The sequence below is a fragment of the Canis aureus genome, chromosome 14, assembly GCF_053574225.1.
Source record: "Canis aureus isolate CA01 chromosome 14, VMU_Caureus_v.1.0, whole genome shotgun sequence".
Lineage (NCBI taxonomy): Eukaryota > Metazoa > Chordata > Mammalia > Carnivora > Canidae > Canis > Canis aureus.
Window position 1 is genome coordinate 3120619 of NC_135624.1, and position 21535 is coordinate 3142153.

The 21535-nt window shown below is 40.5% G+C and overlaps 1 protein-coding gene across 13 annotated transcripts in view; it reads left to right on the forward strand.

The window, feature by feature from the left end:
• Window positions 1-21535, forward strand: part of LAPTM4B (lysosomal protein transmembrane 4 beta) — a 91606-nt gene that overhangs the window by 53478 nt on the left and 16593 nt on the right. For 4 of the 13 annotated variants that reach the window (XM_077846674.1, XM_077846675.1, XM_077846673.1 and 1 more), the window contains 2 exons: window positions 908-1006; window positions 13689-13784. In XM_077846674.1, coding sequence (XP_077702800.1) covers window positions 908-1006; window positions 13689-13784 — 195 coding nt within the window. Of the gene's footprint in view, window positions 1-907; window positions 1007-12964; window positions 13161-13688; window positions 13791-14529; window positions 14648-17292; window positions 20433-21535 lie in introns of those variants that run through there. The other 9 variants (XM_077846681.1, XM_077846676.1, XR_013351396.1 and 6 more) reach the window with 8 other exon arrangements.

The following is a 21535-nucleotide window of genomic DNA, read 5'->3' on the forward strand; positions in this document are numbered from 1 at the left end:
TCACAAAGACTGACTCAGATTTTATTTCTTGAATATTTTGCCCAAAGTGAAAGGAGGCTAAAAAACCACTGGGTGATGTTCACCATGGGGAGGAGGAACTGGGCGCATGAGTCTTGGGTTTTTTCATATTCTTCTTTAATATTTGGAACCTCTTTGTTATATCTCAAAATATTGCTAATGTGGAATCCAAACACATGGTATTGGATGCTAAGGAAGAGATAAGAGGGGACGTGGCACCCTGGGCTGCCATCCACACATGCTGACCCAAGCTGGCGAAGTAGAGGGCTCCCAAGGCACTGTGCATGGTCTTCACGGTGAAGTCCCACCACACCCAACCATGGGAGTCAGCTTTGATCCTCCTTAAAAAGATTTCCTTTGACCTAGTAGTTAATCAATCTAGTCAGATGGTAGGACTTGATCTTTCTTTCCTTCTTTTTTTTTTTTTAATGCTGTAAATGCCTACTAGTGTAAAGATTCTGCTTTTTGAGGAGAAGTAGCATCAGCAAAAATCCTCTGTATAAATAAGATGGTATTTTAATAGGTTTTCCCTCCTTGCCATGTGCAAGCCCTTTAGAGTGGTCCACAATTTTTAGAAAATCTAAGTGTCACAGGTGTAGAGAGAATACTGACTTCTAACTTTTTGTACAGTAAGGAGGGTAGAGTTACATTTTCAGGTCTCTTGAATCTTTCTCTGATTTTTCTTTTCACGAGTTATTACTGCCTGAATTATGAACACTCTTTGTCACTTTTTCTTTTTTTAGTAGTAGTAGGTGAGAAAGTTTGTAGTGGTCTTAAATAAGAACTATCTGCTTTAATTGTTTTTTAATAAGTACATCTGGTTAATGCCTAAGGAATATAATCTGGAATGAATAATAAGCCTTGCTAATGAAGCACTTTTTATTTGCAGCCTCCTAATTTTCCCTACAGAGATGATATCATGTCGGTGAATCCTACCTGTTTGGTCCTAATTATTCTTCTGTTTATCAGCATTATCTTGACTTTTAAGGTAAGCATGAGTATTTTACTTATGGCTAAATATTATTGAATGTACTCATAATGCTAAGGAAGTAAGCAAACTTGTGTCAGTTCTTTATCTTGCGTTAGATTTTTGAACTGGGTTTTGATTTTCTAACAGTTCTGTTTCTTCTCTTATCTATATGAGAGAGAAACAGTAACCACACTTCCACAGGTCAACCAAGGGTTATTCCAAAATCCATTTGGAGGGGAATACATTAATGCTATACATTAGGTAGTAGGTCTTATATACTGTAACATGCATCACAGTGTCTGTGTGCACATTCTTCTGTAATTTGTTTTGAAAATGTAATATATTCTGAACAATGTTCTCTAACAATCTAGTTTATGAACTTATCAATTTTTAATAAATTACTTATCGTTAGACTTCAAGATGGTTCCTGCTTTTTCACTTAATAGTGCTACATGAATTTTTTAATGCATCTTTCATATGCTTATGTATGTATTTCTTCAAGACATATTTCTTAAAATTACAGGGTATGCATATCTGGAGGGCTTTTGATAGGATGTCAAGTTGACCTCCCCTGATTTGGTGACTCACACCCCGTGAGCCCTGTTTCTGACTCCCTCAACAATTGAGTACTCCCTCTTCTTTTTCATCATTGCAAACCTCATGATAAAAACATCACTATAATTTGTGCTTATATGCAACTAAGAAGTAGAAAATTTCTAAATCGTTACTAGACTTTGAACTTAATTCTTAACATATTTATTATGTCTTACTTTGACATAAAATTAACCAATTCTTTTTTTTAAGATTTTATTTATTTATTCATAGAGACACACAGAGAGAGAGAGAGGCAGAGACACAGGCAGAGGTAGAAGCAGGCTCCATGCAGGGAGCCTGATGTGGGACTCGATCACAGGTCTCCAGGATCACACCCTGGACTGAAGGCAGCACCAAACCGCTGAGCCATCTGGGCTGCCCAGTTAACCAATTCTTAAACAGTCAAGTCTCAGTAAGTTTGAAGAAGCTGTATTTAGGGACACCTGAGTGGCTCAGTGGTTGAGCGTCTGCCTTTGGCTTAGGGCATGATCCCAGGGTCCTGGGATTGAGTCCCACATTGGGCTTCCTGCATGGAGCCTGCTTCTCTCTCTGCCTGTGTCTGTCTGTCTGTCTCTCTGTGTCTCTCATGAATAAATAAATAAAAATCTTAAAAAAAAAAACAAAAAACAAAGAAGAAGAAGAAGCTGTATTTAGGGAGAATTGTCCTTTCAGGTAAGTAATATGATGAAGAGGAGTAAAAAGAAAATGATCCATTGGCAGTCGTTTGGGTCTACATTTTCTCCATGAAACTCTGAATATGTCTAGTTTAGTGCTTGATTTGGGCAGATCGAATACACCATGTCGAGGCTTCCCACCCAACCTTCTGGCTTTTTGGTCAGCCCCGAATGTTGTTCCCTCCTGCCCAAATCACCCCTGCTGCAAGTACAGTTGGCAGCAGCCCCCTGGCAAAAGGTCATGAGCTCTCAAACCCTTACTCCCAGCAATTTGTCTTTCAAAGGCAAACTCTTTAATTTCTTCCGTTTTTGGTCCCTCTCCCATGCTTTCAAATTGTGTGTGTATCTTATTCCAGATTTTATCATTTTGACCTGTAGGAAGATTAGTCTGACCCAGCTAGTTCTGTCATTACCAGGAGCTCAAAAGCTAGAACCTCCTAGTGCTCTCGAAGGCATATTAGCTTTGTAGGTATTTTCCTTTGTACTGGAAATGCTTTACCTTGAGATGTGGAGTCAGATTTAGCTTCTCTCACTGCTACTCCTGGCTGTGTGGTTAGAGCCTTGGTTTCTTCATTTAAAAACCAGCAATAATGGTTAAGAAAACATTCTGTGCAATGACTGTGAGGTTTAAAGTGCACAAATGGGTGGGAAGATGCATATTCTTTCATTTTTTTAGTAAATATTTATTAAAGGTCTCCCAGGTGCCAGGCCATGTTCTAGGCATTAGGGTTTGGTTGTGAATAAGAACAATCTCTGAGACTCCTAACTCTGGGAAACGAACTAGGGGTGGTGGAAGGGGAGGTGGGCGCGGGGGTAGAGGTGACTGGGTGATGGGCACTTGATGGGATGAGCACTGGGTGTTATTCTATATATTGGCAAATTGAACACCAATAAAAAATAAATTTATAAAAAAAAAAAAAAGAACAATCTCTGGGGATCCCTGGGTGGCTCAGCGGTTTGGCACCTGCCTTTGGCCCAGGGCACGATCCTGGAGACCTGAGATCGAGTCCTGCATCGGGCTCCTGGCATGGAGCCTGCTTCTCCCTCTGCCTGTGTCTCTGCCTCTTTCTCTCTATGTCTATCATGAATAAATAAATAAAATCTTTTTTTTAAAAAAAAAAAGAACAATCTCTGCCCTGTGGTACTTTTATAAATTGCAAAATAACTTAATTATCCTAATGATCTAAACAGAGGCACCATACAAATCTATTTCCAGCTTATGGGAAATGTGTCCTTGTCTAGTATTGAATTACTTACGTATCTATCTCGTAACTGAACCGTGTTTCCTTGAGAACATAGGCACAGTCTACGTTTTATCTTCCTCCTAGCCCTAAGCTGATGCTTTGCATGTAGAGACTTGGTGATTATTCATCAAATAAATATGAGTCTATATGTTGTAATTTCACATCAGTTTCCCCAATTAGTGGCTCTCACAACCTAAATTCACAGTTACTGTTTAATAAAGTTTATCACCACACAGGTTCCCTAGTATCCCAAACCAGGACGTGTATCATTTTCAGTCTGCTCCAAGACCACAGAGGGGACAATGCTTAATCTAGCCCTGCAAATAGATGATGGACATGATTTGTCACTGCATGTTTATTTGGGAAATATCCAAAATATTTAATTCTCTTGAAATTGAATAAAAGTACAGAAATATTGGGATGCCTGGGTGGCTCAGTGGTTGAGCATCTGCCTTTGGCTCAGGGCATGATCCTGGAGACCCAGGATCGAGTCCCACATCGGGCTCCCTGCATGGAGCCTGCTTCTCCCTCTGCCTATGTATCTGCCTCTCTCTCTGTGTCTCTCTGAATAAATAAATAAAATCTTAAAAAATATATATTACAGAAATGTTAAGAAAGAAATACGGTCATTGAACCAAGTTTCTGGGTTTTTAGAGACAGTAGGCAGAGTTTTTTTTCTCCTTGTTGCAGTGTTTAGTAAGTGAATGCACGTGGTGCTGCCAGGAGCTCTCAAGAATACTGCCTGGGCTTGGGAAGCACCGCCCCCTGCCATGGGTTCTTACATTCTCTTTGACCTTCACATTGTAGACTTGTCCTTGCAGAAGTTTCCCCTGGCCTCAACAAGTAGCTACTGTTCACTGCTAAGGTAACATATGAGCAGTCAGTCTTCTTATGTGACACATAATGAGTATGTCCAAACATTCTTTTTCTTTTATATTGGAATTCTCAAAAAGTCTCAGGCTTTGTTTTTTCACTAAAGAAATGTTGGCAATATTGAGTAAAGTGAAGGTTTGAGTAAAAGGAACACTGTGTACATTGTTCAAGAAATACATCCTTCCTGTCTTTCTCATTGCTGATACCTCGTTCCAGATTATTGCAATCCAGAAACATTTCATAAAGTAGCATTATACATTTTCATCTTCCCATCATCACAAAACATTTAGATAATATAAGAAATAATCACCATCAAGTACGAATGCAGCTAAAGACAGCATTCTGAGTATATGACAGGGTATTTTACCTCAGTCTTCCAAGAAATGTTGACAAGCACTCCTTCTGTCCTGAAATGTCTTTGTTATTAAACAACTTTGTTGTGATATAATTCACATATCATAAAACTCACTCGTTTAAAGGGTACAATTCGGTGGTTTTTAGTATATTCACAGAGTTGTGTGAACATAGCTCTGTGGTTAAACAGGATAACTCTAGGACATTTTTATCATTTGCCATTCACCATCACCCTCATCACCCTCAGATCCCTGTCCTCTGGCAACTACTAATCTACTTTTTATCTCTATAGATTTGCCTGTTCTGGACATTTCATATAAATACAATATGTGGTCTCTGTGACTGACTTTCTTTGACTCAGCATGATATTTTCAAGGTTCATCCATGTTGTAGCATGTATCAGGATTTCTTTCCTTTTTATGGTGGAATGATATTCCATTGCATGAATATATCACATTTTGTCTATTTAGTCATCAGTTGATGAGCATTTGGGTTGCTTCCACTTTCTGGCTATTAAGAAAAATGCTGCTGTGAATATTTGTGTACAAGATTCTGTGTGGACATGTTTTCATTTCTCTTGGGCATATACCTAGGAGTGGAATTGCTGGGTCATATGGCTACTCTTTAACCTTTTTGGGAACCACCAAACTATTTTTCAAAGCAGCTGAATCATTTTACATTCCCACTTGCAGGGTATGAGAGTTTTAATTTCTCCACATCTTTACTTTTTTTTTTTATTAAAAATTATAAAGTGGTTGAGGCAAGATGGTGGAAGTTAGGGGTCCTCAACTCATCTGGTCCCACAAACTTACCTAGATAAGTTTCAAAACATCCTAAACACCAACGAATTCAACCCAAGATGTAAAGAGACAACAGCTGGAATGGTACAGAGAGAAAAGCTTTCACTTCTAACAAGGTAAGAAGGCGAAAAAAATAAAAAATAAATCAAGTTGGGGAGGGGAACCACGACAAGCTGGGTGAGTGGAGTCATGAAAGCCCAGCCCTGGACAAGCAGGAACTTTAAAAATCCATGCCTGAGTTTTTCCTGCCTGAAAAGTGCTTAGCAGGGAAATAGGGCAGAATTGCAGGAGGGGCAGTGAAGCAACAAGATTCCCGGAGTCACTATAAGAGGAGGGATACCTAGGAGAAAGCTCACTGCAAACCTCAGTCCAATCTTGGTAAAGGACTGAAGCACCGCAACCCTCCAGTGCACTTGGGAGAACCCACCTGGTTACATGGACCAGCTCCAGAGTTCCCTTTACCCTAGAGTCCGGCAATGGACAGAGGCAGCTGTCCTCCATTCCCTTAAGGGGAGGTGGCTCCTGGGAGTTTGGGTCCAGTGGCACAGGGCCCTGGATCCGAGGGCGCCAAAGGAGATAAAGCCAGCAGTCCTCTGTTCCCCCTGGGATAGGTGGAAGTGGGGAGGGCACAGGAAATCGATGACTCCTGCCACTAGGCGCCAGGCAAGCTGTGTAGATCAGTGCACCCCCGCCAGTCTCTGGGGTCATCTAGGCCAGTGTGGACCAGGAGACTGCGGTTAGTTACTCATGAGGAGCTCTTGATTCCCCCAGCTGGAAATCTGGCTGCCACCATTTTTTTTCCTCTTCTTTTAACCTTGCACCTGGGAGAGGCGGGGCCTCTAGGGAAAAAAGGCCTCACAGGATAAATATTTCACACTGAGCCCGGCACCTGGCAGGGTGCTGGGATCTCCACCCAGGCACAGGCACCTGAGAATCAGGGCAACAGATTCCTCCAAATCTTCCAAAGAAGACCAGCTGGAAGAACAAGGGAAGAGCAAGTTTACTGAACAAGCAGCGCTAGAAAGGTCCAGGACTGAGGGAAAATAGTATATAGACCTAGAGAGGTTTTTTTGTTGTTGTTCTTTTTTCACTATGACTTGTTTTTTTATCAGGTTAAAAATCTCCAATATTTTTTCTTCTTTCCTGCCTTAAGTACAATTTTTTTCCAACTCTTCATTTTTAAACTTTTTCCTTTTTGACTTTCATATTTCTACAATTACATATTTTACATGTATATTTCACTTCAGGATTCCCTTCAACATACTCAATTTAATTTTGGGAGAAATATGAGATATGGGTTTTTTTTTGTTTGTTTGTTTTTGTCTTTTCTGTCTCGTTTTGTTTTACAATGGTGGAAATTTCTATCTTCTAACACACAAAGTACACCCAGAACCAAGTGGAATACTGTGTGGGTTCATTCTGAGAGACTATATTCTCTCTTCCCTCCCATTGTGCCTCCCTTTTCGATCTTATGTTTTTGTGGTTGATACTGGTTCTCTGTATAAGTATTGCTGGTTTATATAAATTTGGGATTGAACATCTTCTAATATACAGAAAAAAATGCACTCAGAACCAAGAGGATCACCCTTTAGGTCCCCTCAGGGAGATTACATACTCTCTCCATGACCACTTGCTCACCACCACCATCTCCCCCCTTTTTTTTCTTCTTTTTTACTTTTTAAAAAATTTTTACTACTTTATTTTAAATTTTGTTTTTCACTTTAGTGACCCGTTTGTTTTATTTTGTTCTGTTGTTCTTTTTCTTTTATTTTCTGGTCTCTGCCCTCTTCGGAATAATCTAGGGGCTGTTTTACTTAGGTCATGGTTCATAGTTTTGACTCAGCCCGCTCGTACAGCCACTTTGCACTGGACAAAATGACTAGAAGGAAGAATTCACCACAGAAGGAAGAACCGGGAGCAGTACTCTCTGCCACAGAGTTACTGAATGTGGACTTAAATACGATGTCAGAAATTCAGAAGTACAATTATAAAGTTACTCGTGGTTCTGGAAAAAAGGGTAAAGGACTCTAGAGACTTCATTAGTGCAAAATGAGATCTAATCAGGCCGAAATTAAAAATACTTGAACTGAGATACAATCCAAACTGGATGCTCTAACTCCTAGGGTTAATGAGTGGAAGAGACACTGAGTGACATAGATGACAAGTTGATGGAAAGAAAAGAAGCTGAGAAAAAAAGATAAAAACAAGAGCCCACAGGAAAGGCTTAGGGAAATAAATGGTAGCTTGAGAAGGAAGAATATAATTGGGATTCCAGAAGAGGCTGAAAGGGAGATAGGTCCACAAAGTATATTTGAACAAATCATGGTTGAGACCATCCCAAATCTGGGAAACAGGCATTCAGATCCAAGAGATAGGGAGGACGCCTACAAAAATCAGTAAAAACTGTTCAAAACCTCAAAATTCAATAGTGAAATTTGCAAATTTCAAAAATAAAAAGAAATTCCTTAAAGCAGGGCAAGACAACAGATTCTTAACTTATAAGGGGAGAAATATCAGATTAACAGCAGACCTCTCCACAGAGACCTGGCAGGCCAGAAAGGGCTGGCAGGATATATTCAGGGTCCTAAATGAGAAGAAAGTGCAGCCAAGAATACTTTATCCTCAAGGCTGTCATTCAGAATAGAAGGAGAGATAAAGAGCTTCCAAGATAGGCAGAAACTGAAAGAATATGTGACCACTAAACAAGCTCTCCAAGAAATATTAAGGGGGACCCTGAAAAAGAAACAGGGATCCCAAAGAAACAATCTACAAAAACAGGGACTGTATAGGTAATACAATGACACTAAATTCATATCTTTCACTAGTTACTTTGAACGTGAGTGGGCTCATTAATATCTCATTTTGATCCCATCAAAAGATGCAGAGTATTGGCCTGGGTAAAAAAGCAAGACCCATCTATTTGCTGTCAACAAGAGACTCATTTTAGATCTAAGGTCATCTCCAGCCTGAAAATGAAAGTTTAGAGAACCATTTACCATTCAAGTGGTCCTCAGAAGAAAGCTGGGGTAGCAATCCTCATATCACATAAAGTTTATACCAAAGACTGTAGTAAGAGATGAAGAGGGACACTATATCATACTTAAAGAGTCTATCTAATAGAAGACCTAACAATCATGAATATTTATGCCCCTAATGTGGGAGCCTCCTAGTATATCAATCAATTGATAACCAAAGTAAAGAGGTACTTAAATAATAATAATACACTAATAGTAGACTTCAACAAGGCACTCTTAGTAAATGACAGGTATTCTAAGCAGAACATCACCAAAGAAACAAGGACCTTGAATGATACACTGGACCAAATAAATTTCACAGATATATACAGAACATTCCATCCAAATGCACCTGAATACACATTCTTCTCAAGTACACATGGAACTTCTCCAGAATAGACCACATACTGGGTCACAAATCAGGTCTCAACCGATTGGGATTGTCCCCAGCATATTTTCGGATCACATTGCTTTGAAACTAGAACTCAATCACAAGAAATTTGAAAGAAACTCAAACACGTGGAGGTTAAAGAGCATCCTACTAAAAGATTAATGGAAATCAATGAAAATGAAGATACAACCGTTTCAAAATCTTTGGAATAGAGCAAAAACAGTCCTAAGAGGGAAATACATTGCAATACAAGCCTCCCTCAAAAAATTGGAAAAAACTCAAATACACAAGCTAACCTTGCACCTAAAGGACTTGGAGAAAGAACAGCAAGTAAAACCGACAACAAGCAAAAGAGAGTTAATAAGGATTAGAGCAAAACTGAATGGAATAGAGACCAACAGAACTGTAGAACAGATCAACAAAACCAGGAGCTAGTTCTTTGAAAGAATTAATAAGATAGATAAACCCCTACCAGCCTTATTTAAAAGAAAGAAGAAAAGACTCAAATTAATCATGAACAAAAGAGGATCACAACCAATACCAAGGAAATACAATGATTTTAAAAACTTATGAGCAGCTATACACCAGTAAATTAGGCAATCTAGAAGAAATGGCTGCATTTCTGGAAACCCACAGGTTACCAAAACTGGAACAGGAAGGAATAGAAAACCTGAACAAGCCAATAACCAGCCAGGAAATTGAAGCAATCATCCAAAACCTCCCAACACTCAAAAGTCCAGGGCCAGGTGGCTTCCCAAGGGAATTCTATCAAACATTTAAAGAAGAAATAATACCTATTCTATTAAAACAAAACAAAACAAAAAAAAAACACCCTATTCTATTAAAGCTGTTCCAAAGGATAGAAAGGGATGGAATATTTCCAAACTCGTTTTATGAGGCCAGCATCACATTAATTCCAAAACCAGACAAAGACCTCACCACAAAGGAGAATTATAGACCAATATCCAGATGAACAGATTTAAAAATTCTCAACAAGATACTAGCCAATAGGATCCAAAGTACATTAAGAAGATTATTCACCATGACCCAAGCAGAATTTATCCCCGGGATACAAGGGTTGTTCAACACTTGTAAAACAATCAACGTGATAGATCGCATCAATAAGAGAAAAAACAAGAACCATATGATCCTCCCAATAGATGCAGAGAAAGCATTTGACAAAATACAGCATCCGTTACTGATTAAAACTTTTCAAAGTGTAAGGATAGAGGGAACATTCCTCAATATCTTAAAAGGCATCTATGAAAAGCCCACAGTGAATATCATTCTCAATGGGGAAATACTGGGAGCCTTTCCCCTAAGATCAGGAACAAGACAGGGATGTCCACTCTCACCGCTGCTATTCAGCATAGTACTAGAAGTCCCAGCCTCAACAATCAGACAACAAAAAGAAATAAAAGGCATTCAAATTGGCAGAGAAGAAGTCAAAGTCTCCCTCTTTGCAGATGACATGATACTGTATACAGAAAACCCAAAAGACTCCACCCCACAATTGCTAGAACTCATACAGCAATTTGGCAGTGTGGCAGGATATAAAGTCAATGCCCAGAAATCCGTGGCATTTCTATACACTAATAATGAGACTGAAGAAAGAGAAATTAAGGAGTCAATCCCATTTACAGTTGCAATCAGAAGCATAAGGTACCTAGGAATAAACCTAACCAAAGAGATAAAGGATCTATCCCCTAAAAACGCCAGAGCACTTCTGAAAGAATTTTTTGGAAGATGTAATGAGATGAAAAAACATTCCATGACCATGAACTGGAAGAATAAATATTATGAAAATGTCTGTTTTACACATTCAGTGCAATCCCTATCAAAATACCATAGACTTTCTTGACAGAGTTGGAACAAATCATCTTAAGATCTGTATGGAATCAGAAAAGAGCCTGACTAGCCAGAGGAATATTGAAAAAGAAAACCAATGCCGGGGGCATCACAAGGCCGGATTTCAAGCTGTATTTCAAAGCTGTGATCATCAAGACAGTGTGGCACTGGCACAAGAACAGACACATAGATCAATGGAACAGAATAGAGAACCCAGAAATGGGCCCTCAACTTATGGTCAACTAATATTCGATAAAGGAGGAAAGACTATCCACTTTCGGCAGAAGGACAGTCTTGTCAATAAATGGTGCTGGGAAAATTGGACAGCCACGTGCAGGAGAATGAAACTGGACCATTTTCTTACACCATACACAGAGATAAACTCAAAATGGTTGAAAGATCTAAGTGTGAGACAAGATTCCATCAAAATCCTAGAGGAGAACACAAGCAACACTCTTTTTGAACTTGGCCACAGCAACTTCTTGCAAGATACATCTATGACGGCAAGGGAAACAAAAACAAAAATGAACCATTGGGACTTACTCAAGCTAAAAAGCTTCTGCACATCTAAAGAAACAGTCAACAAAACTGAAAACTTACAGAATGGGAGAAGATATTTGCAAATGACGTATAAGATCAAGAGCTAGTATCCAAGATCTGTAAAGAACTTATTAAACTCAACACCCAAGAAACAATCTAATCATGAAATGGGCAGAAGTCATGCATGGAATTTTCAAAGACATAGACATGGCCAACAAGCACATGAGAAAATGCTCTGCATCACTTGCCATCAGGGAAATACAAATCAAAACCACAATGAGATACCACCTCACACCAGTGAGAATTATGAAAATTAACAAGAGAGGAAACAACAAATACTGGTGAGGATGTGGAGAAAGGGGAACGGTCTTGCACTGTTGGTGGGAATGCAAACTGGTGCTGCCACTCTGGAAGACTGTGTGGAGGTTCCTCAAAGAGTTAAAAATAGAGCTATCCTACGACCCAGCAATTGCACTGCTGGGGATTTACCCCAAACATACAGATGTAGTGAAAGACTGAGACACCTGCACCCCAATGTTCATAGCAGCAATGTCCACAACAGCCAAACTGTGGAAGGAACATCAACAGATGAATGGATAAAGAAAATGTGGTCTATATATACAATGGAATATTACTCACCCATCGGAAAGGACGAATACCCACCATTTGCTTCGACGTGGATGGAATTTCACTCTGAGTGAAGTAAGTCATTCGGAGGACCATCATATGGTTTCACTGATACGGGGAATACAAGAAATAGTGAAAGGTATTATAAGGAAAAGGAGGGGAACTGAGTGTTTAAAATTAGAGAGGGTGACAAACCATGAGAGACTCCTAACTCTGTGAAACAAGCAAAGGGTTGCAGAAGGGCTGGAGGGTGGGGGGTGGAGTAACTGGGTGACCGCCACTGAGGAGGGATGGGATGAGTACTAGGTGTTATACTATATGTTGGCAAATTGAATTTACATTTAAAAATGTAAAAAAAATTGTAAAGCTGGAAAGCAATTTTTTTTAGTTTTTTTTATTGGAGTTCAATATGCCAACATATAGCATAACACCCCGTGCTCATCCCGCCAAGTGCCCCCCTCATTGCCCATCACCCAGTCGCCCCAACCCCCCACCCACTTCCCCTTCCACTACCCCTTGTTCATTTCCCAGAGTTAGGTGTCTCTCATGTTTTGTCACCCTCACTGATATTTTCACTCATTTTCTCTCCTTTCCCTTTATTCCCTTTCACTAATTTTTATATTCCCCAAATGAATGAGACCATATAATGTTTGTCTGGAAAGGGATTTTGAAGTCCTCTAATTCTAATTCAGTCCCAGGTAACTGGAATGGTAGTGCAGGTGGCTCAAGAGCTACACATCTCAGGGCAGCCCGGTGGCTCGGGGGTTTAAGCGCCGGCTTTTGGCCCGGGGCATGATCCTGGGGACCCAGGATCGAGTCCCACGTCGGGCTCCGTGCATGGATCCTGCTTCTCCCTCTGCCTATGTCTCTGCCTCTCTCTCTCTCTCTCTCTGTGTCTATCATGAATAAATAAATAAAATCTTTAAAAAAAAAAAAAAGCTGCACATCTCCCACGAACTCAGGCTTTATTCTTGGCATGTCTTTATTCTGGACATTAATTTTAATTATCTTATTTAGATATTTCATTACGAAGATAGAGATGTCGGGATCCCTGGGTGATGCAGCGGTTTGGCGCCTGCCTTTGGCCCAGGGTGCGATCCTGGAGACCCGGGATCGAGTCCCACGTCAGGCTCCCGGTGCATGGAGCCTGCTTCTCCCACTGCCTATGTCTCTGCCTCTCTCTCTCTCTCTCTCTCTCTCTCTCTCTGTGTGACTATCATAGATAAATAAAAATTTAAAAAAACGAAGATAGAGATGTCTTAGTGAATTTTATTTACCATGAAACCAATTTATTTGCTGTGAACGTTTTTTTAAATTACCTTGAATATAATATGACTTGTTTAATCGTATATAATCATACAGAATAAAATTCCCAAAGTCAGAGTTAAAATGTGATGTGCAGTGGGCTAATGAATTGATTGATGTGTGACATTGGCAGCAATAAATGTTTGTGTGTGATTGCTCCTTCCAACTAGCTTGTCTCAGAAGTTCTGCTCTCCCCTGACCCTTCTACCACCTCCTCCTAGGGTGGTGTTATAGAATAAGCGACAGCAGCACCCTTTGCCAGAAAGTTACTATACACAACATTCGTAATTTAAAAGACTTTTTAACTTAGTAGAGTTACTATGTGCACTTACAAGTTAGTAAATAATAGTTTTGTAATATGGTTTTCTTGGTGGGGGTACTTAAAATTGTCTGATGTTTGGAAGTTAAAGATCTAATAATCACTACTCACTTACAGGGTTACTTGATTAGCTGTGTTTGGAATTGCTACCGATACATCAATGGCAGGAACTCCTCCGATGTCCTGGTTTATGTTACCAGCAATGACACTACGGTAGGTGTGAAGTCATTTAAAGTGGAGATCTCCACACATCTACTTTAAGACAGCTTCTAGATGTCTCTGGTGTTTACTATATTTTTACCATTGTTTAAATAGCCTTATGAGCTGCTTAGTCATCAAAAGATTTGTAGTTGGATGAAATTTATTTTCTTCATAGGATATTAAATGCTATATAACTCATTTATTTAAATGTATTTAAATAAGCTCTGGCTTGTTTTTAAAAATACTACAGATAGCGGGCAGCCCGAGTGGCTCAGCGGTTTAGCGCCGCCTTCAGTCCAGGGCCTGATCCTGGAGACCTGGGATCAAGTCCCACGTTGGGCTCCCTGCATGGAGCCTGCTTCTCCCTCTTCCTGTCTCTCTGTATGTCTCATGAATAAATAAATAAAAATCTAAAAAAAATAAAATAAAATAAAGGACAAATTTATTTTAAAAAATTACAGATGGATAATATAAATGTACCTTCCCCATATTCATATATCTTAAACTTGAATTATGAAACCATGGTATAAAATTCTAGGTATCAATTCTGCTTAGTATAACTACTATCTCACTTGATATGTGAATTGAAACCTAGAAATGATATTATATAGCTAGAGAAATAAGAATGGCAGAGATTGCTGTTTTTAAGTCTTGTTCTGCTCCTAGTTGTTCATCCTTAAAATTTTTATGCCTATTTAATATGATTATGGAAAGCATGTCGTTACTGGAAGAGCTCTCAAAAGCATTTGTCCTTTAGGTAAATTATCTCAAACTGCCTGGCTCATAGGAAAAATGTAAGTCCTCTAGGCATTAACTTCTCCATGTCTCCATCGTCTTTATATTCAGCACAGTGTGTGACACAATGCTCAGAACAAGTAAGTGATCAAGGAGTGGTTAATACAAAGGTTGGTGATGGATGATACAATGTGGGATGGGTCATAATGGATAGGACTGGAGGGGATAGAGTAGACAGGACACATGGAATGGTAAATACAAAGGACATGTTAAACCCAAACTAAAATAAGAGTCTTATATTTTGTTTTGTTTTTTAAATTGTGGTGACTTACTCTGTGACCTTACTGAAATAATTTAAAATAATTTAATCTGTTCCTGGCTTGACTTCCCTGTGTATAAAATGGGAACAAATCAATTTCATACCTTATATTAAATATATAGGTACCAGCTGATATACTGATAACTATGTGGAATTTCTGAGAGAAGGCATTTGTACACAAATAGTTCTCCTTAGTGCTTACCAAACATTTGTTGAGTTGACTCACATATGTGTGAGCAGTGGTTTAAGCAGAGGCTCTGCCACGATTAGATGCACAAAACCCAGCATACCAGATGCTGAGGAGGCCCTTTGGTGGTGGTGGGGGTGGTCTGCAGGATCCTATGCCCTGATTACAGTAAACACATGTTCTCTTCAACCCTTTAACGAATTTCTCTCAGGTCAGTAAGTCTCTTTAAAGAAATAGCTGTGCGTAATGATCGTAATTTTGATAAAATTAATGGCTTAAAGAATTTTCTCCTTCTCTTTGAGTTTCTGGGTATTTTGTAACCTATAAGTTTCTTTCTGCCTTTTCTTAAATAAGAAATCTCAGAATACATTTATTGTCCTTCTGATCTAATGAAAAATCTAAACAATTTTGAGATTTTTGAGTTTGAGGAACTAATAAAATTGCTAAACAAGTAAGATGCCACAGAATGTCATCCTAAATATCACGATGTGTGGGACTTACAGAACCTTGAGAAGTATCTCAGAAAATAATGCCCATGTTGCACGCATTTGTGTTAATACACTGTCGATGGTTGTTTTTTCAGTGCTTTTTTTTTTTTAAAGATTTTATTTATTTATTCATGATAGTCACAGAGAGAGAGAGAGAGAGGCTCAGAGACACAGGCAGAGGGAGAAGCAGGCTCCGTGCACCAGGAGCCCGACGTGGGATTCGATCCCGGGTCTCCAGGATCGCGCCCTGGGCCAAAGGCAGACGCCAAACCACTGCGCCACCCAGGGATCCCCAAATTTAAGCCAGGTTTTCTAGGCATTTGTAGGGCAACTATTTGAACCATCCCAAGGAATTTAATAATCCCAGCTTTTGGCCTTGATAGACCTCCAATTGAGAGCTTTTTCCTCCTGCAAGTGGGTTGGCTAAGAGCATCACCTAATCCTTTGGCTCTTTTAAAGGGTATCTTTTTCCTGAGAAAGTTTTAATTCTTCCATATTTGTGATTTTGCTTTTACATTTAAATCAAGCTTATATTTAACACACTGTAGTAGAAAATCTATAAAAGAATAATTTGCTTGCAAAACAGTCACTAAAACTTTGAAAAATAGTAGCAGAAGCTGTTATCTGCAGTGTTATCTACTGTCTCTTATACAAAGATTTATTCCATAAGGCTCGTTTTGGTTTACTATCAGAAAAAAAAGTAATACACACCTTCCTCTCTCCCTCCCACTCTGTTCCTTTCTTTCTGTATCCATCTGTGTGTCTATCCATTAATATATGGAATAAAAACATTATAGCCCAATTACCATTTGCCTTATTTCTGGGTCATTTTAATACTTGGCGGTATGTCCAATACCACAAGCCCTCTCATCCTTCCATAAATGCATGGGATAAAGTGATTTGTTGGGACGCCTGGGTGGCTCAGCTGTTTAACGCCTGCCTTCGGCCCTGGGCGTGATCCTGGAGTCCCTGACCGAGTTCCACATCGGGGTCCCTGCATGGAGCCTGCCTCTCCCTCTGCCTGTGTCTCTGCTTCTCTCTCTCTTTCTTGTGTCTCTCATGAATAAATAAATTAAATCTTTTAAAATAATAATAAAGTGATTTGTTGAGCTTTAGTACATGCCATGTACAATCTAAGAAGCACATTATGTGGACTTATTTGACTAACCTTGTGAGAGAGAGACGATTATGACCCTGTCTACAGAGGAAGAAAAGTAAGGATTTAGAAGATGAGTGGGGATGCCTGGGTGGCTCAGCGGTTGAGCATCTGCCTTCGGCTCAGGTCTTAATCCTGGGGTCCTGGGATTGAGTCCCATATCAGGCTCCCCGCAAGGAGGAGCTTCTCCCTCTGCCTGTGTCTCTGCCTCTCTCTGTATCTCTCATGAATAAATAAATAAAATCTGTTTTTAAAAAAAGCGAAATAAGAAGGTAAGTGGCCAGCCTGAAGTCTCAAAGCTGGGATTGGTGGACCCAGATGGTCTGTCCGCAGCCCCTGCTTTCAGCCTCTACCCCCAAGGGCCCCAGGCTTCTCAAAATAGTAGCAAACAGGAAAAAGCAGTGTTTGTATGGCAGGGTCTTGTGACTGGACACCAGTTGGGAAACTCTGCACTTCCCAATGGAAAATAAATTCTATTTATCAGCCCTCTCCACTAGCAGATAAGCTGTCTGCTAGTTCAATTAACGTGGTACCCTCGGTATCTGGCATACAGCAGGACCAATGCTCTTGGATGAAATGAGCAGTATCTAATATATCATCTCTCTTGTTCTCTTTTTTTTCTCTTTCATGTGGAGGAAATTGCCTAAGTTGTGTGAACAGGCTCAGCTCCATGCCTGTACCCCCAGCCGCCCAGCCAACCCCTGAGAGAGCACACCACAGGGCTTACTCCATTTCTTCCATATATGCTGCTTTCCTTTGATTGTAGTGAACGGTAGCAGTGTACACCTGTCACCTTGGCCAGGAACCCGGAAGTCATTTTTAAACTTATTACAATTAGTCTTTTACATAAGTCTTTTTAGCTCTCCTTTCTCTTCAGTTCTTTTCTCTTTGCTGCTGCCAGAGTGATCTAAATCATAAAACTGATCTGTCAGCAGTAAAATGCCGGGACACCTGCACCCCGATGTTTCTAGCAGCAATGTCCACAGTAGCCAAACTGTGGAAGGAGCCTCGGTGTCCATCGAAAGATGAATGGATAAAGAAGATGTGGTCTATGCATACAATGGAATATTCCTCAGCCATTAGAAACGACAAATACCCACCATTTGCTTTGACGTGGATGGAACTTACAGGGTATTATGCTGAGTGAAATTTAAGTCCATCGGAGAAGGACAAACATTATATGGTCTCATTCATTTGGGGAATATAAAAAATAGTGAAAGGGAATAAAGGGGAAAGGAGAAAAAATAAGTGGGAAATATCAGAAAGGGAGACAGAACATGAAAGATTCCTAACTCTGGAAAACAAACTAGGGGAGGTGGGTGGGGGGTGGGGGTGACTGGGTGGCAGGCACTGAAAGGGCACTTGACGGGATGAGCACTGGGTGTTATTCTGTATGTTGACAAATTGAACACCAATAAAAAGTAAATTTATTAAAAATAAATAAATAAAATAAAATTTAAAAAATAAATAAAAGATATAATACAGTAAACTTAAAAAAAAAACTGATTTGTCAGCCCCTTATTTAAAAGTCTTCACAGAGTTCTGCCATTTATTACTGCAGCATTTCTCAGCTGTGCCGTCACTCCTCTTTGCTCTATAATAGTCATTTGTGACTTGTGGGGTAATATTTAAAAATCTAAGTTTGCCAGCAGTTTGATTTTTTTTTCCCTTTCAGTAAATAGGAATAGATTCAGGATTATCCCTACAGTAACATCAGTCTCAGCTGCTTGCGTTCTAATATTTTCATGAAATGAGAAAAGGGAGCAGAATTATAACCTCGTCCTGCCAACTCTTATCTTATTTGTGAGGCAACTTTGAGGGGCTGTTACTGATTTCTCAGCAGTTGGTGCTCTCATGAGCTGTTGTGCCCAAATGAATACCAAGCCCCTTGCTTCCCACCCTATGCCTCCCCAAAAGAGCCAAAGCAAGGAAAAGAAGTCTCCATTTACAATGGTATTTTCTTTAGTTTTTCGTGTTTTGTGGGAAGAAATAAGGCAGTTGATTTCATAAAAATAATCTGTGTCTGCCCATGGAGGTCTCTTCCATTTGGACATTACCAAAGCTCCCAGCACCCCTCCCACTCCCCCAAAATGGTGAGGACCACTGGTTTCTATGGAAGAAGGTACCGTGCTCCTGTCATTGCTTACAAGACCAGCTGGGATTGAGCCTGTTGTTCCAGGCTCATCTCTTGTAATCCTGCCTCATGCACTTAGCTAGACAGCAAACTACCTACACTGCTGCATGTGTGCCTTGGTCTTTCCTGACATAGAGTTTGCATGTGCTTCCCTCCACCCACGACCCCCCCGCCATGGGCGCTGCTAAGCCAACATAGGGCATCCTGCTCCAGATTTCACCCTGTTCTCTCCATCTCTGCTTCTCAGCCTAGCTGGCCTCCAACAGGAGCCTGGATGTATGTGGGTAGGGAGTGAGTGCACGGATATGCTGTTACAACCAAATCTTACTTTGGGTTGTAGATTAGAACCATATGTCCACACTTCTCACAGTAAAAATGGCATCCATTTTTCATAGAGAGTGGCCTTTCTCATGCAGTTACTTTTGTTTAGATCCAGTAAAGGAGATACGAGGTAGAGATGGCAAATCCTGTTGTAGGGGGAGATGAATGTACTGTCTACTCCTAGCTTTTGAGATAAAAGGAGTCATGAGCTGGCTGTTTCCGAAGGAGTTGCTCACCACAACCTTTGGGCTCTCCTTCCATATTGAAGAACAGGAATATCTTCAGGATTCTTGAGACACGGTCTATATCAAATAGGTTGTTAGCTCAGTGAGCTTCCCGTGTAGGCCTTTATCCTATCATCTGTTTGCTTCAACAAGGAGGCCCAGAGCAGCTTCAATTTTAGCCTCTACCACATTCTGCCACCGCCAGAGCCGAGAAAGGAAAGGAGAACTTATTTTCTAACCCAAGTAAATGAATGTATAAATAGAGGGCTTACTGGTGTTACTTTCTTGAGGAAAGCAAGGAGCTGAACTAGTTGGATAAAATGATAGTTTGTTTTTTTTTTTAAGATTTTATTCATTTGAGAGGGGGGCAAGAGAGTGAGAGAGAGAGAGAGAGAGCAGGAGCAGGGGGAGGGGCAGAAGAAGAGGGAGAAGCAGACTCCCTTTCTGAGCAGGAAGCCCATTGTGGGGCTTGATCCCAGCACCCTGGGACCATGCCCTGAGCCAAAGGCAGACACTTGAACCGACTGAGCCACCTGGTGCCCCTAAAATAATACTGTTTAAGGAGGATTGCTGCCATTCATTGAGCACACAGATGCTAAGCTTGTACTCCATGTTAGGTATGTTAACTCCCTTAGATCCTTACAACACTGAGTGCAAGGGAGCCTGTCTTCATTTTATAAGTATAGAAGCTACAGTTCAGGTACATTTAGTAACAGAGGACCCCAGGAATCATCAATCACAGGGCTAGAATTTGAACCCTGGTCTGATTTCAGATGCTGTGTTTGTCCACCACCATATTGCCTCTAGAATTTAATCATGGCCACACATTTTACTAAGGGATAGAACTCACATTTGAACACCCCTTTGTCTAAGAACCATTTATGAGAAAGGAATATGGAAGTATGAGACTCTTGCCTTTTAGAAACTTCTTGGAGAGGAGAAAGGTAAATGTATATGAGACAGTTCAGAGTACAAGATAATCTATAATTAATAAATTGCATAAGTGCTTCAGAAAATGATTTTGTGTCTTGAGTTCAAAGGGTTATATTATTGCTGCCATTTCCATTGTTTTTCTTATGACTTCATATATCTATAAGGACTCTGAGAGGCGCTTGAGTGGTTCAGTCGGGTAAGTGTCTACCTTCAGCTCAGGTCATGATTTCGGGATCCCGGGATTGAGCTCCACATCCTTGTCAGGCTCCCTGCTCAGTGGGGAGCCTGCTTCTCTCTCTCTGCCTCTACCTTGCTACCCACCCCCAGCTTGTGTGCTCTCTCTCAAATTAAAGATAAAATCTTTTTTAAAAAAGGAATCTGAAAATATATTATTATAGTGTTTTTATTTCAAGAGCTTATTGTACTATAACAGGGCATGATAAAGTGGAGAAGAGTGTTATTGAGGCTGGAATATTTCAGATCTCCATATTAGCAGTGAATTTAACTTGAGCCTTGGGTTGTTTGGGTTTATATGGAGCAACATAAGAAAAAAAAGCATTCCTGGAGAGAAAAATCATGAGGAGGAGTCAGATTGGTAACAAGGATGCTGTGTAGATGATCTACCTGGATAGATCATGTAAAGGTAGGGTCAGATATTGGGCTGCTGCTGGTGTGGGCTGAGCAGCATGAAGAATGTGGTATTAAATGAGGGAATAGGTTGTTTTCCTTTTGCACATGTGTGTTTCCTTGGAGGTACCTGAGGGCACTGTCGTTCGCTTGTTGGCACTGGTATGGGGGTACTCTGCGTTGTGTTTGGACGTGGAGGCTGGTACTCACAGGACTGCAGGAGTCTCTAGCAGAAGTGGGGCCGGTCCTCCATGAGAACAGACAACCCGAGCTCATAGCTTTACCCAGCACAGTGTCCCTGGCTGCTTTGTGCAGCGTCTGTACTGCACGCGGTGCAGGTCCTACCACTCTTTCTCACTTTGAGAGTAGCAGACCTGGCAGGTGGGCTCAGCTTCCTTCCAGGCCTCCACAGAAGCTCCTCTGAAAGCCACAACTCACCTGCCAGCCAACAAGCTAAGGGAAAGATGGGGCGTTTAGCCTGTCCCCACCCTCAGGTTGAAGCTCAGCCCCTTGATGATGGATTTCCTCTTTCCTTCAACACTGCCATGATTACTCTTTTATTTTTAAATATTATCTGTGTTGTTAACATGGTATTATGTGTGCATACCTAAAGCTCATGGCAGTGAAAGATTGGTTTCT